The sequence below is a fragment of the Crocodylus siamensis genome, chromosome 1 (genome assembly GCF_052110815.1).
Source record: "Crocodylus siamensis isolate JL-2025a chromosome 1, ASM5211081v1, whole genome shotgun sequence".
Taxonomy (NCBI): Eukaryota; Metazoa; Chordata; order Crocodylia; family Crocodylidae; genus Crocodylus; species Crocodylus siamensis.
In genome coordinates, this window is record NC_143395.1 from 192,008,331 (window position 1) to 192,024,493 (window position 16,163).

The 16,163-nt window shown below is 43.7% G+C and overlaps 1 protein-coding gene across 5 annotated transcripts in view; it reads right to left on the reverse strand.

The window, feature by feature from the left end:
• Window positions 1-16,163, reverse strand: part of PLCB4 (phospholipase C beta 4) — a 361,436-nt gene that overhangs the window by 78,897 nt on the left and 266,376 nt on the right. For all 5 annotated transcript variants that reach the window (XM_090051542.1, XM_090051524.1, XM_090051533.1 and 2 more), the window contains 6 exons: window positions 14,353-14,432; window positions 13,780-13,864; window positions 11,297-11,387; window positions 9,333-9,428; window positions 3,904-4,004; window positions 2,621-2,656 (listed from right to left, as the gene is read on the reverse strand). In XM_090051542.1, coding sequence (XP_089907668.1) covers window positions 2,621-2,656; window positions 3,904-4,004; window positions 9,333-9,428; window positions 11,297-11,387; window positions 13,780-13,864; window positions 14,353-14,432 — 489 coding nt within the window. The remainder of the gene's footprint in view (window positions 1-2,620; window positions 2,657-3,903; window positions 4,005-9,332; window positions 9,429-11,296; window positions 11,388-13,779; window positions 13,865-14,352; window positions 14,433-16,163) is intronic.

Here is a 16,163-nt window from a genome sequence, read left to right on the forward strand (position 1 = left end):
GTGTGGGGCACAATACTTGTGCCCATATTAAGTTGGAGACTGGGGGCTGGTGTCCCATTCACCCACCCCTATTAGACTACTGCTTCTCACAGTGAATCTTCCAATGGATGCAATGATAAACCTGCAAATACACCAATATGGTAACACTTCCATTGATTTTTAAAATGCATTAAATGCTTGTCACGAAATAATTGTTTCTTTCCTAACAGGAAACTATGGCCAACTATAAGTAGTGGAGAAAGTTTTTTCAAGCAAAAATAATCTTGCTTTTGCAACAACACCAAAGCAGAACAAACAGCACCTCCATCTGCTGCATCTCATTTATTCAGAGACTGCAGGAGGGAAGAAAAATAAAATCTATTTGCTAATATTATGTCCCCACGTGTGTGACCTGCCTTGTAATACTGATATGAACTTTAAAGTAAAATGAAACTATCTGACTATACCACAATATAGGAAGACAGTGTCCCCATAACAGAAAGCAGGGGAGCTTTACTCTCCTTAGATTCATCTAACCTGTAAACACTTGGGTCTAACATGAAAGGGCATTTCTTGCCAGTTTGAAAGAGCCCTGGGGAAGCTGAGTAACTGCAGTGAGACTGGTTATGCTGTCTGGTTGGCATTTTACATTTAAATTACATTTTCAATGATTCACATAACCAGATTAACATTTTATTTTAATGTTACATAACAGCACTTGTTCCTGCAAGCTGTCTCTGTGAGACTTAACAAGAGCATCTGACACAAAGCAGCCTTCCTTTGTAGTGGGGAAATGGCCCTCTTCCCTGGATCTCTCCATTTTAACAACCTTTGCAGTGGCAGGACCCTGACAGCCCACATTCCCTGCTTTACCTCTGGCAGGTTAGGGTGGTCTTAGTGGTTTTTCTGGGGCAATATGTCTCACAGCTGTGTAACGGGGTTGATTATGTCGTTTTAGGAACAGGTCAGACAAGCACGTGTATGGAATGGTTTCATTTGGGATGATCCAGCCTCAAGCAAGGGTTGGACAATATAATGTCTGGAGGTCCCTTCCTGTCCTACTTCTCTATGACAGTTTGCAGGAATGTGCTCCTGTTAACTAAAGCACTAACATTCTGTAACGATACTGGACACCCATCTTTTGTTATCACATTAGTTTTGTTGTTTTTTTTAACAGAACTACAGATTAAAACAGCACTGTCCAACTGGTTGTCTGTTGACTTCATGTAGCCTGCAAGCTCCTACCTGGCCGCCACTCAGCCCACTGTTCTTGTGTTCTTGCAGGCAGGGTATTCAGCGCCTCCCCCCTACTCCTCTGGAGGAGGAGGCTGGAGGTGGCTAGGCTGGCTGTGCTGGACACAGGCTGGGGGAGGGTGCTGGCCTGTGTGCATTACCTGCTCTGCAAAGGAGGGAGCCAAGCTGCCTATGTTGTGTGCTGCAGGGGGGCTTGGACAGCTGTGGATTAAAACAAATGCTGTCCACATCTTTTCAGGAGTGACTGGTTACTTCTGGTGTTTCAATTTTTGGATGATAAATTTGAGATGTCTTCAAGAGGCCTGATTTTCTAAACTCACCATTTAAAAATTAGGCACTAGTCACTTTTTTATAATCTCTGTCCCGAAATGTATACATGATATGTATTGCAGTGGGATAGAAGCCAATGGGAATGGTCTGCATCCTGCTGCAAGGAAATAGGGCCCCAGAATTATAAACTACATGACATACCAACAAGGCAACTGTTCTACCAGTGCCCATTTTTCCAAGTCAGTCTCTCAATCAATAATTTAATATGTAAGCATCCAGTTACACCTAATTTGAAACCAATATTCTAACCTTCTATTCAATATCACAGTAGTGGATCTAGGACGTAAAGACCGGGATTTGGGAATGGGATGACAATTACTGCCTTGAGCAGAAGGACTGCGTAACAACAACAACAACAACAACAACAACAACGACAGATGTCTGAAGAGGGTGAAAATTAACATTTCAGGGAGCACCTCTCTCAGGAAAGAGTTGCTGTTTGGATACTTTAAAACATCATGCTTGGCTCCCTTCAAAAGCAGAAAACATTGCAACAAGGTAGGAGTCGGAAATTGATTTAGACGGTGGAAGAGAAGAAACAGGAAAAAAAAAACAGGGAGGGAAATCAGCAAAGGGCATTTTGGAGGATGATCTGCTCAGGTCCCTTCAGACCCTACAAACTATGAAATGCAGATATGCCAATGGAAATTAAAAGGAGGAAAAATAAAAATAAATTGGAAAAGGGATGAGGGAAGAGGAAAATGCAACTAGGGTGGCATCTTTCAATCCCTATCAAGGCATCTCCCTGTCCCACACACACAAGACTGAACATGAGTCATTTGTACTGAGACAAAAAGCTTCCAAGCAAGAACACATTGCTCCATCCATCCCCAGTATTGCCATCACTCATTTTCCCTAAACTCTGTGGAAAAGGAGAAGGGAAGAAGATGGTGCTTCTAGCCACCAGTAGTACAAAGGAGAAGGAATCACTGTGACAGTCAAAAATACTCTGTAAACACAGAAAACTAGAGACTAAAACAGGCATATCATTAAGGGGATGTTGACGATGGGTGTGCTTAAAAATAAAAGAAATAAAATAACATCCTGTATGAATTACCTTTTTATTGTTTTCTTGCTCCAAATCTTCAACAACCTAAGAAAAAATAAATGTATTACCCAAAGAAACTGCAGAAAGACATGCTCGCAGGCATAAAAGAAAACAAAATCTCAACATCTTTTAAAAAAAATCTTGAAATTATATCCCTTTTCATTTTACCATCTGATTCACCTCGCTTTGACTCCCAAAGGTTTGCAGTATCTTTCCAATTCACATACAAAAGATATGGAAAGGTGCATGTAACTATACTGATAGGATGAAGAAAGCCACAGGGTAATCATTTGTCAGAGCTGAGGGCTGGAAGGTTACATGGAGAAAGAAAGAGAGGGAGTAATACACTCAAGTTGTCCAGACTGTGAAGACAAAGGCGTTGAGACTACCTTGCAAGTGCCTGCCTTTAGAAAAACCCTTCTGCCCGTCTCATGAGATGGTAAAATTTACTTGCCACTGGAGTACCGTTCCTTGAGTGTCCTTTTGTGCCACCTCCAGTTATAACCTGTCACCACTAAGAAAGTGCCTTAGACAGAAAAATGGTGACACAGCACTCCATTTATATACTTAAAGAATCAGGATTAATTATCAAGTCATTGTTCAGTGAAAGATCCAAGTAGTGACCTTAGGGCACATACAGAGGATGACTGACTACTTTGAGAACCACCACTAGCACATCTGAGGGCCTCCTGGTTCAGTAAGTAAAACAGACTTAGCAGCAATGTTAAAACTGCAGTTCAGTACAAAACTCTGTTAGGACCCGCAGCAGCAAGGATGCTGAATCAAAGAGAAAGTGAGCAGGCTCCTCTGATACTGCTCTGGAAAGATACACTGCCAAAGGCAGTCTGAATAACAAGGAGAATTTCCCTATTGGTATTGATCTCTGGAGCAAGCTCCAAAACAAGCCAAGCAGGAGAAAAGAGGCCAGAATGTTTCAGTGATGAAGAATTCAGTGTCAAAGCCAGGACTGCTACAAATGCATGAAATTATTTTTAACTATTTCCAGTCAGATCCTGAAGTTTGGGCATGGTACTTTCCCAGGTATGGACCCCATTTGGTCCAATGGAAATGTTAATTAAATAAATAAATACAGTAGGCATTAACCTGTAAAAATTTAAGTTGTCATGAATTTAAACATCAGCAACTGGGTTAGAAAATGCTTATGTGATTTATATCAAACTTCCATCTAAAACTTAACTGGATTATGATACTACCCCCCTCAATGAAAGCTCTTTTCCAACACACTCTGTGGAAAACCTTCCTGCAAAAATGCACATAGGAGACAATCCTACCTTTTTGACACTGTTGGCAACAACTTCTTTTTGACTCAAATCATCTGCAGAAAGTTCACTTCCAAATTTGAACTCTGGATGAGCTTCTTCTTCTTGGTCAACTACATAGGAATGGGAGGAAGAAAGGAATAAACAAGAAAAACAAATGGTATATAGTTTTTGTGGAAACAATTATAAAATCATCAGACCTATTGAATAAGCTCACTTCTGAAAGCAAAAGTAAAAACAGGAAAACAGTAAGATTTCCAGCAAGTACTGGCAGCTTTCACAGAATACCTCAAATTCCTGTACTGCATGCATAGATATAAAAAGATTTGCTCCATATATTTCTTAAAGATATTCATTTGACAGGAAAAATACAAAAAAAACAATTGTGTAAAAAACAAGGAAATAAAGAATAACTCTTAAAATATAAAATTCAAAATCTTCTGATACCACCACATGACTTCTCATATGTCTGTACAGTCTCTTTCCTTCTGTACAATTCCCTGTAAAACAAGAACCACTTTTATTTATTTTTAGAAGCTTCTTTTATATATAGAACTAGTGTCTTCAAAGAAAGCAGTATGGTCATGTGCTATGACACGGAATCTTTTTTTTTTTTTTTTTTTAACAAATTATTTATTTAGATATAAATAATAATTAAGATGCCGCATAACTAAATCTCTAGGCACTCTAACACATAATTAATAATGCAACAAAATCCCAGCAGCACTAAAATTAATAATCTTAACAGGAATTCTGCCAGCCAGCTACAGATTCTCTCTTGTGCTCCTTCATTACCAAGGAAGCGTACTTCCGATCAAGCAGAGAAGAAAATTCTAGCTCTTCCCTTGCCAGCCATACCCTTCCTTTTGTTGTGAGGGGGAATCTGTCAGGTGCGGATCTGCTGCTTGTAATGGTGACAGTATGCCACATGGAGGGAGAAGAGACCTGTAGAGATAGGCTGGTTCTGGGCCACTCAGTACTTTATAGATCATAATCCAACACTTTAATCTTAATTTAGAGACCACAGGGACGCCAGCACAGAACCTTGAGAACTGGTATCATACGCTCCCAGCCCTACTCAGTAAGTGAGGTACAGGCAGTCCTTGATTTCCGGCTGTTCAAGTTGCAACAAACAGAACTTACGACCTTTGTAAATTACGACACTGTTTCAAAGTTCCAATGGGGTTTCGACTTTACAACGGTGGACACAGCTGCCTCCAGCTGCTAAGTCTGTTGTGGTGGGACATAGTGGGGGGCAGATCAATGCTCCCACGGTGAGGTAGGGATTGGGGCTGGGGCTGGGGCTGGGACAGGTAGGCGGGAGGGGCTGCAGCTCTTGCCACTGCATGTCACCCGTCTGGGAGGGCATGTGCTCCTGGATCTGTGTGGGGTGGGCAAGGCCAAAGCTGCCCCGGGCCACGCTCTGGGCCAGCGGCAGAAAGTGCTAGCAGTGGGGGCTACGCCTATTTGACGCTCACCCAGCCAGGGTGGGGTGAAGCAATTGTGTTGCCTATGGACAAGCGGTTTGCAGCAGCCAGAGCTGCCCTGGCCTCGCACTTGCTGGGCAAGTGGCAGCAGGGCATGGGGGAGGAGGGGTTTGCTCCTGGATCTGTGTGGGGTTCGCAGAGCCAGAGCTGCACTGGGCTGCACTCCAGGTGGGTGGTAGGGGTTATGAGGAATTTTAGGGTGGCTTACCACCATACCCCTGCCCCACCCTGATCCAGGGAAACACTCCCCACCATGCCCTGCTGTTGCCGCTTGCCCTGGTGGGGCGGGGTGAAGCCATGGCTCCTCTGGGAGACGCGTGGAAGCCAGGCCAGCCCTCTCCCCCACCTGCCCCACACAGATCCAGGGCAAACACCCCCCTCCCCACCCCAGACCTGCAGCACACAGTGGTGAGAGCCACTGGATGAGCTGCTAGATAAGCAGCTCCCAGACCAGCAGCCCACAGCGGCGGGAGCCACCCACCCCTTCCCACACCCCCGCCTACTGGCTGGGCAGCTCTTGTCCCAGCCCCAGCCCCAGCCCCAGCCCCTCTCTCACTGCAGGGCTTTTGATCTGCTCCCCCACCACAACAGACTTACCAGCTGGAGGCAGCTGTGTCAAGCGTGGTAAAGGAACCAATCCCCCATTTATAACATTGTTCCTATGGGAAAATTGGTTCCGACTTACAGTGTTGACTTGAGACATGGTTTTCAGGAACCAATTGTGTCATAAGTCTGAGGACTGCCCGTACAGCATTCTGCACCAGCTTCAGTCTCTGAGTGGTATTAAGGTAGGGGTGGGCAAAGTATGGCTCACAAGCTGGATCCAGTCCATGGGGAGACTTTGTCCAGTCCACAGCAGGTCCTTCAGTCCTGCCTGTCCCATCCGCCATTCAGTCTGTGGCACATCCCACCACCCCCTGGGCACACTGCAGGGCTGGGGTGGCACTGCAGCTGGACTGCCTTTCTAGGTAGCCCAGGTTGTGATGGCTGCTTCCAGCTGCTGCTGCCACTGGCCCCAGCTCTGTGGTACTGGTGAGGACCTGCACGCAAAGCACTGACCCCAGCCTGCCCCGTGCCCACTCTGGAATCAGCCTGGTGGAGTGGACCAGCTCCCAAACAGCCAAAACCTGCGTGCACAGCCCTGACTCTAGCCTGCCCTGCACCTGCTTCAGACTCACTCACCCAGGCTGAGCAGTGGCAGGTCAGAAGCTGCTGCTCAGCATGGGGGAAAAGCAGCTCCTCCCCTTCGCCAGTGCCAGGCCCTTCTCACTGAAATCACCCAATGCTTATGCCCAGGCTGCCCTGTGGCTCCTCTGCACTGCCACCACTGCCTTGTAGGGCAGCTCAGAGGCAACGGTGATTGCAGTGGAGAGGAGCTGCAGGGTAGTCCAGGCATGGTTTGCGGGGGCTGAAGCAAGAAGGGCCTGGCAGTGGTGAGGGGGAGGGGCCACTTCTCCCCCAAGCTGAGCAGCAGCTTCTGCCTGGCTGCTGCCACTGCTCAGTGCAGGCAGGTGGTCTGGAGCAGGTGTGGGGCAGACCAGGTTCAGGGCTGTGAGTGCAGGTTCCCACCCAGCTGGGTGGGTGCAGGGCAGGCTGGGTCTGGGGTTGGAGCTATGAAATGTTGGTGGTGACAGGGAGGAGCCACAGGATGTGTGGGCTCCAGGCTATTGCAGGGGTAGCGGGGATGGTGCTGACCAGCCCATGGCAGCTCTCCAGAACTGCCTATGTGGCTTGTGGGACCAAATAATTGCCCACCCCTGTATCAAGGTGTCACCATGTAGATCCCCACTGTTAAATCTATCTTTGTGGCAAGAAAGCAAAGATAACAGGAGCAATGCTCTGCATATGAATGAAAAGGTTGTAATTTTGTAGGCAGGCAAGGATACTAGAAAGTTGACTGGATTACAGCAACACTGAGGGCCAGGCTCTACTCTGCATTTCTTAGGTGTCTAAGTGGAAGTTCTACTGTATCTTGTTCAAGTCCTGAAAATCCATTAATGAATCTATTTTTGAAACACGCCATCATCTTTCCCTCAAAACTGAGGGTCACAAAACAGTAATGATGAGAAGTACCTATCAAACTTTTGCCTTAACAATTTTTCAAAGTCTTAAGCAGGGTGGAATAGGATTGTACTTAGAGGCCTAAGTTCATGTATGTACTTTAGGCCCCTTCTACATGTGACATTTATGCCACTATTAACATAAATTGCAAAGGTGTTACTCATAGACCCAATGTAAGGTGCCATAAAAGAGCAAACCATGCGTAAAAATGTTCTACATATATACCCCTCCACTGGCAAATAGAAAGGGTGGGATTGGGACCTGATCCGTGATCCCAAAATTGTGCCACTTGTCATGTGGATGTGGCTACATGTAGAGTAGAAGAATCTAGCTCAAACAGCCACTGGAATTTTAAAGTAACTAACAAGTTACAAACATTAATAATTAGTACCAGACATACTCCCTAATAGTACTTCTCCTATCCCTCCAGCTGCTTTGCTGATCATCACTTCAGTGAGTTGTGGTTCAGTCAATTTACTCTGTTTTATGTCTTACCCTGCACAAGAATACTGGCTGAGGCACCCCATACCTACATTCATGGATATGATAGGGACAAAGTTGGGAGTAACCAGCTTCCCATGCCTAACTCTCTTAACAAGCCTTTATACACATAGAATTGGGGCAAGGAGTAACAGAATGCCTCCCAGCATTTCCCTACTCTTTGACAGCTCTTCCAGGAGAAGATAAATTGCTCAGAATTATGTGCTAGACCTCTCCAAGAAAAAGGAAGAAAGCCACTTAAGAGCAGCTGAATCTACTCCCACCAGCATCCACTGGCGAGTTGAGAATGCCTGACCATCAATTGTTTCAAAGGCATTTGAAATATCTAACCATCCCACCACGGACTTTACCAGTGCTCTGGAGAAATCACTGACCGATATCACCAAAGTAGTATCTGGGCCCAAGTGAGTTTTCTACCCAGTTTCACAAATTTCAAAGGCATTTAGTACTGACAGAATGACCTTGCCACAATCGTTTTCCCAATCTTACCCAAGAAGAAGAGATGCAATTCTGATCAATTAGCTCATATGAACAAAGGAATATTTTAGCAAAACAACATTAATGCTTCTTTCAAAGCAACAGGCAGTTTAACCTCTAACACAAGTGCAATCAATTCCCACAAGCAGGAAACTCCACCTTTACCCACTGGCTCTACCAGCCAGGAAAGGCATAGATCCAAAATCATTTCCTTATTGCACTGGCAACATGCCACATATGTGAAGAGAGAGATCAACACGAAGGTGACCAAATTCAAATAAATACTTTTTAAAAGACTGGCTTTCAGTACACTGGAGAAAAAGCTTACTTTGTAGTATTTATAATTAAATTGAAAAATAAGGGTAGTTTCAGAAGGCAAAAGCAAATATTTTTGCATAATAAATAATTTATCACAGGAAGAAAAACAAATTACCTCCCATAATGGCAATATATGGCAGATAAAAGCCCACTCTTTCTACTTTCCCCCTTTTTATAATTACATTCTTTTATCTTTTTCTCTTTCTGTAAGCTTTTGCAATTTGATTATTCATTCATTAGTCTGCTTTTGCAATTTGATTATTGTGCTACATCACTCTCATATCTTAAAGAAATAGCCCTTGATAAAGTGCAAAGCAACAAATTAATAAAATAAATGGGAATATTGAAAAAACATGTGATGGATATGCCTGGTTTGTTGCTAAACATGCCAAAATAGGGGTACAATGGAAGAAGGATAAACAGTGAAAGTGCTAATGCAGCACTTTTCTAATCGTCTAGTACTCTAGTTTTTCTTGTCACATTTTCCTTTATTTCACATGTGCTTTGAGTTTAAAGAATTACCATTTACAAATCAGGACAAATACATTTCATCATGCAAAAATATCTTCTGAGAAGCATCACTTGTAAAATCCTTACCACTTTCTATTTCTTCTTCATTGTCATCCTCTAGGATACTCACAGGAGCAGCAGTTTCCCCAGCCTCCATCATCTTTTTTAAGGCCTCCAATTGTTCTGTTGAAAAAATGGAGAGAAACAAATATACAACTGTTTACTGAGCAGTCCATATCCAGCACTAAACCATTTAAATCATAACACATGAAAATATCCTGAATGATTAGGGGTTATTTCTCACAGTCCTGAATTTAACAAGAGCTCTCGGTGCTCAATATTAAACAGGATGAGGTCAGCAACAAACATTTACACAAGAACCAAAGAGGCTCAGTACTTTTAGGGATAGCTTGAAAAAGCTGTACAACTGTTGGGTTCTTGTTTACAGTGGAAACATTTACACATGCATTTTAATGCAATGCAATAAATTCTGGCACAGTTTGCACCAGAGTTTATTGCTTTTGGGCAACAATGCTTACATGTGCACCTGGGACCACAGTATATCGAGCTGGGGGCATGCAGCCCCATCTAGCAGAGGGTCTAGGTGGTCAGTCTGCCAGCCCGGGCTGCTTCAGCCTGGCTCAATGTGCTGCAGAGGGGCTGGCTGGGGCACAAGGGTGCTTCAGTGTGCGGATAGCTAGCAGGCAGTCCCCTGCACTTAAACACTCTTGTGCCCCAGCCAGCCCCATCAGTGTCTACATGTATGCTGTAGCAGAATAAATAATTCTGCCACAGGATAGTACTTTTATCTGGCAGTACAAACCTATGGTGGAGTTAATTAGTTTACTCTGGCCTAACAACTCTGTAGGTATAGACCAATGACACTTCACTGTGGAGTTAATTAGGCAACTCTGCAGTAAGTGTCTCGTGTAGATGCTCTCAGTATTAATAGATATCTAACTACTTTCATGGGCTGATAAACATTCCACACCTGAGCTGATGTTGCACCTGAATATAATGTAGAACTGGGGTTTTGAATTCATTTTGTATTGCCTATACTGCTGAAGTCAACAGGAGTTTATCCATTGTTTTCAAAGGGGGAGGGAATAGGGTTTACCATTCTTGGCCATAGTAGAAACCATAACTACCAAAATCATTATTTATGAACAGGAGATAAATGCCAAGAATGGCTACAAAGTAAGAAAAAAAGTCATTTGAGACTTAATTTGGGTTGTTTTTTTTTTTATTTTGGCAAAACATACTAATGAAATACATCCTTCTGTAGGAAGAATTTACTTTGCAACAGCTTCGTTGTTACATTTTAGCCAGCAAATTATATAACCACCTAATATTACATTTCTACAGTTCTATATATTTATAGCCAGTACATTTACAAGGGGAATAAAGCTCTGCCACTGATATGAAACCCAAGTGTAAAAAGAATCTTCTTTACAGTCGCCATGCTATATACCCTTCGTTTGGACATTATTCATACTGTAAATTCTTTAGGGGAAGTGGGGCAATGTGAGGCTGCTGACAGACATTCAATTAAAGGTGCAATGAGATCTAATCTGTGATCCCAACAATCCACCTCTTGCCATGCCACACATATATGGCAGGAGGCACAACTGGGGGATTGCAAATCAGATCCCAATCATGCCCCATTGCTGGTGAATGGGAAGCCTGGGGTCATGATCAACTGATCAGCTGACTGGTGCTCCCAGCCTCAGGATTGCACTGGAGTTTTGAAGGACTCTGGTGTGCTCCTGCAATTGAGAATAGCAATCAACTGATTAACACTAATCACATATTCAATTTAAGGCACAACGGGAACCAGCCATAAAGTTATTACACATATGCTACGTAACACCTTTGTGGCTTATTGCTTGTTTTATCACACCATTAATTGTATGAACCTGTGGTCAGGTTACTACTGAAGATGTGATTAACTGGTTAATCACATTTTAAATTTAATGTCTGTCATGGGCCTGACATTCAGTCATCTAAAGGAAATATCTTTGTTTAAATGACAGATTAGATTAATTACTTACTTTTTTCCACTTCGGGTTTTAGCCGTTTGTTTTTTATAAGTATCTTTCTTTTCAGGTCATTAGGGGAAGGTAAGTGTCTACCTGGTTCAAGCTGGAAAAGAAGAAAAGTTTATTAAGAATAATTTGTGGTGATCTAACCACTTTATTCATACATCTGGGGTTGTCTTTTAATGTTTGGCATGGCCTTAAGCAACAGGGTGTGAGCAAGCAGCACCACTAACCTTGGACTGAATAGCTACAACTAGTCAGCATACCCCCATGTCAGCAAAACTGTTGGAACTTTTTTCCATTCACTCCACACCTCCAAGAAGAAGGAAGCAAGTACTATACGTTTATTGCCAAAGTCTGGGTGTCCTGGAGATGCACATATTATGGGAGTTCCTCCCCTTTCTCCCAGGCTTTGTTACAATCTACCCATTTAATACCCATTTATTATTTCTCCTTCTAAATAATTCACCTCTTATGCTCCACTGAGGCAGTAATATACAATACTGAAATTATTAAATGATTTCTTTCAGATTGGGAAAGGAGAGGAATAGCATCTGACCATTCCTCATTCCCTCTATGAGATGGAAAAGAGCAGAGAACAGCATTATCTGATACAACCATACTACAGGAGTACCTATTTGAGTGTTACAATAGGCACTGCCTCAGGGTTGGGAGGAGGAAGAGCAAAGAAATTATCACCAAGAACTGAAGTTGGAAGGGTCTAGGTCTTCCAGTGAGGGAAGAGTGAGTTGGCACTGGAAGATACAGGCCAACATAGGAAGGAGTCTTTGAGCAGGGCACAGAACTCTTGGCATGCCCACATGCCAAATATTTAGTCTCTATGGGCACCTAAACACACGCAACACGGCTGCTCTGATGTACTGTAATCACAGCATGTCGGAGCAGACTCGATTAATCAGAGCAGACTCAATTAACTGAGTCTGCTGGAGCATGGTAATTACCGCACTCCAGCACACTCTACCATCTTGTGTATCAGTGTCCTTGCACCAAAAAATGGTGGCGGGGACACTTTAGCTAAAGCTAATTTGACAAGTTTTAGTTAAAGTACACTGCTGCCATTTTTCAGCGCAGGGATGCTGATACATGAGATGCTCTGGGTGCTTTAATTACTTTGGCCCAGAGCACATGTATAAATGCCCTGTTAGTAGAATCTGAATCAACTCAACTCTATTGTTGCTGAAGACCACAATTAAGAGATTCTGAGAGAACCAACTGTCAGCCCACCATGCCCTGAAACCCAAATAGAAGGAGAAGAAACTAAAGGTGACAAACAATACCTGGAAAAAATAGCAATTGGTGCAATTACCTTCCACATTAACACTCATTTTCGATTTTAATCCAGTTAACTCAGTCATCCATTATTCCTGGCAGTGAATGTATTTTAATGCCACTAGATGTCAGTATAAGCAGGCTTCATTTATTTCCCTTGGCTCTAAAATGTCAGTGTTCAATTAAAAGCAACAAGGTTAGGACAGATGTCCCCTGGGGTATCTGCCTGAATTTAAGAGTGAGTCTACTTCAGCCAGCTTGAGACCCCTTCCCAAGTTTGCCTTACAGAAAAAAAAACATCGGAGACATGGAAATACTCATTATGAAAAATGAGTTCCAAAGTTGCACCAGATTTTTTTGGCAATTTTTTTTAAAATAAGAGTATGTAGAGGCGGGGCCAAGTGATGGTTAGAGCCAGCCATCCATGAGAAATGTGCTTAGGGATATACCTGTCATATGCAAGAGAAAAGAAAAAAGCCAAACCATGCAGGATGATGTCACGAAGGTGGGGTGGCCAGAATGTATAAGGGATGGTGCTGAGAAGGTGAGGAGAAAGGCCCTTCTCTCTTCCTGCCTTTTCCAGCAAAGTGATGCAACAGATAGCACTAGGTCACCACTGGCACTGATCCATGTAGGAGTACTACATGATTAACCCTAGAATGAATATTGGTGGGCCATGGGTCTGAAGAAAGGTCTGCTTCACTATTTGCTAGATTTTCTGGGCATGCACTAATCAAAATGCTTTCAAACTCCATCAAATTACACTAGTCCTCCTGTAATGCTTGCAGCAGCAACAACAGCTAAATCAGTTCTTAATTAAGCATAAGATTAAAGAGGGAAATTAAATAAGAGGCACCAGCTGCTCCCCAGTTAAGATCAGGCACGTATGACTTTGTACCACCGACTGCGATTTCACAAAAACGTGAGACAAGCAAATGTAATACATTTAAAACATTTTTCATGGGAGCTAGCATTATAAAACAGGGCAAAGGGACAGGGATACTCAAGCCTCTTGACAGAGCCCCATAGAGAGGAAATGAAAGAAGTCACATAAGGCCACGCTGTGCATCCAAAAACAGGGACACTCAACATCAGTAGCTGTTTGAAAATGTAGATGTGTGCAGGATTTTACATTAATGCTGAGTGATCCCAATCTACCATACCTCTGAATTTGTGTAAGAGTGAGAGTTTTTAAAGCTACATACTGGGTGTGTTTCTAAAGGTTGCTTCAACAGGAGATCTCCAAAAAGATCTTCACAGTATTTTGACATCTTGTACTGTTGGTATTTGCTGAAAAAAGTGACATTGGTTAATTATTAAAACGGTTTAAAAATAGTTGTCATTCAGTAAATAAAGTTACCAGAGAAGGAATGAGAATTTTTCATATTTTATGCTGCTCACCTTGGCCAGGATGACAAGCATTATTTTAAAATACAGTTAAGTGTCTGTAAAAGTCTAACTAATCACTGAAAAGCATGAATTTATTTGGACTACTGGAGTGCATGAACTGACTGAAAGCCATTCTGCTAATGTGACATTCAAATATACTTCACTGCTTTTCTGCAGAATTAAACACTATGTTATTAAAACAGCCTAAAGCTTGACCTGGCATTAAAGCAAACATTCATAATCTTTTCAGTGACATCTAATCTAATTCATCTGCATAGTTCTGCACAATGTTTCCAAGTACATTTGACTTTTAATATTTTGAGCTTTATCATATGTTGGATCTTTCCTTCACCGCATTATTAAAAATGGAAGAGAAGTGCAGTTTATACCTGCAATGATTTTCAAATGAAAGGATGACAGGATATTCCGATGTAACAAATGCAGTCTCTTTAATGGCTTGAATCACATCCTTTAAAATGTAAAGAAAGGTTTAATGTCAAATAAAGCTGCAACCAGAATTAGAAATATCTCATACAAATTGAAGAGGAGAGTATCTATAATAGATTATAGTAAAGACAAACACATGACAAAACATGAAGATTTTTCATCTCTGCTAATTCCCTGAATAACAATGGATTACATGCCTGAAAAATTATCTCTTCACATGAGAAAAGGCAGTGGCTAGAGCTACAACCCACCCATACTTTTCTGAACAAAAGGGACTGATCTGTCAGAGAAAACATTTTGGCTAGAGGATCAACTCAAGTATCTTCCCTGTCCCTTCCACAGGTAAGGGGGACTCCCAGATCTGGTGTTGTTTCTGTTGGAAAAGAGAGACTTCTGGGCTACGTACAGACATTTAGGGAGATTAATGGCCTAAATGGTTCAAAATGACAACCTGATTTAAACTTAGCTTGTCCTGGTGCTAACCTTACACTTACAGACCAGCTCTCAGTGAACAGCAATCAGTCTAAACCTGTAACTGTACAGAAGTTCCATGCACACAGACCAGTCTAAAAATTGTAGAACCTGGTTTAAGATAAACCTGGATCTATATAGCATCAAAACGTATTCAATGTAGGTTAAACCAGTGTAAAGAACTTCTGTACACTTTCCCTGAGCAGCCCTGGGGCTGGGAAAACCCAACCACTAGTCCCAGCTCCAGGACTGCTCTTTTCATGCCCCACCCCCCCACTGGGATATTTTTTGCCCCCATGGCCCATTTTCCTTCCCCCACCCCACCCCTGACCAGCCAGCCCTCTCAACCCCCATCCCACAAGCCACTCTGGGTGCAGCCACTTTTGTCAGCATTCACTGTTGCTGAAGCCAAGCAAGTCAATTCGGGGGGGTGGGAAGGGGAAAGGGCGGAAGGGATGGGGATGTTGGCTTGCTGGGGAGGACCCAACCCCATCAGCAGGTCATGCCTGCTCTCTCCAGTACACTTCTTGGGTGGCACTTGCCCCTGCCCACCCCACCTGCAGGTCGCACCAATCCCAACCTCTCCTCTCCTCCTGCAGGTTGCATCTCCCCCCCACCCCACCCGTGGATAACACTGCCCCCCGCCCCCGCCCCATCCAGGGGTCATGCTAGCCCCAACCACCCCACCTGTGGGGGGAGCCCCCTACCACTCATGGGTCGTGCCTTCTTCACATCCCCCGGCGGACCACCGATCCCCTCCAGCCTGCTGGACCCCTAACCCCCCTGCTAGCACCTCCGTCCTCACTAACCTGATATGGTGCAGCCATTTCGATCCGATTCAGCCTTTCCCTAATGCCCCCGAATGTCTCTACTTAGCTTTGAAGGGATTGTGCAAGGGGTCTGAATGGGTTCTCTTTATGTTTTCATATGGAGAGACCAAGGCTAACAGTTAACCGATTTGGATAAAGGACCCATCATTATGTGGATGATTCAAACCATTAGAACAGGGGTGGGCAAAATACAGCCCGTGGGCCGGATCTGACCTGCCAACTGACTGGATCTAGCCCACAGCTGGCACCAGGGCACTCTGCATAGGTCTGAGCCTAACCTGCTCCCGCAGGGGCAGCCCACACCATACTCCCATCTGCCGGCCTGGGCCCCAGCCAGCATGCACAGCTTCTGATGTTGTTCCTGGTATTGCTCTGTTCCCCTTGCCTTCAGTGCAAGTCACCTGACCACAGCCTCCCCCACGCTGCCTGCCTGGAGAAGAGCAGCCGGGGCA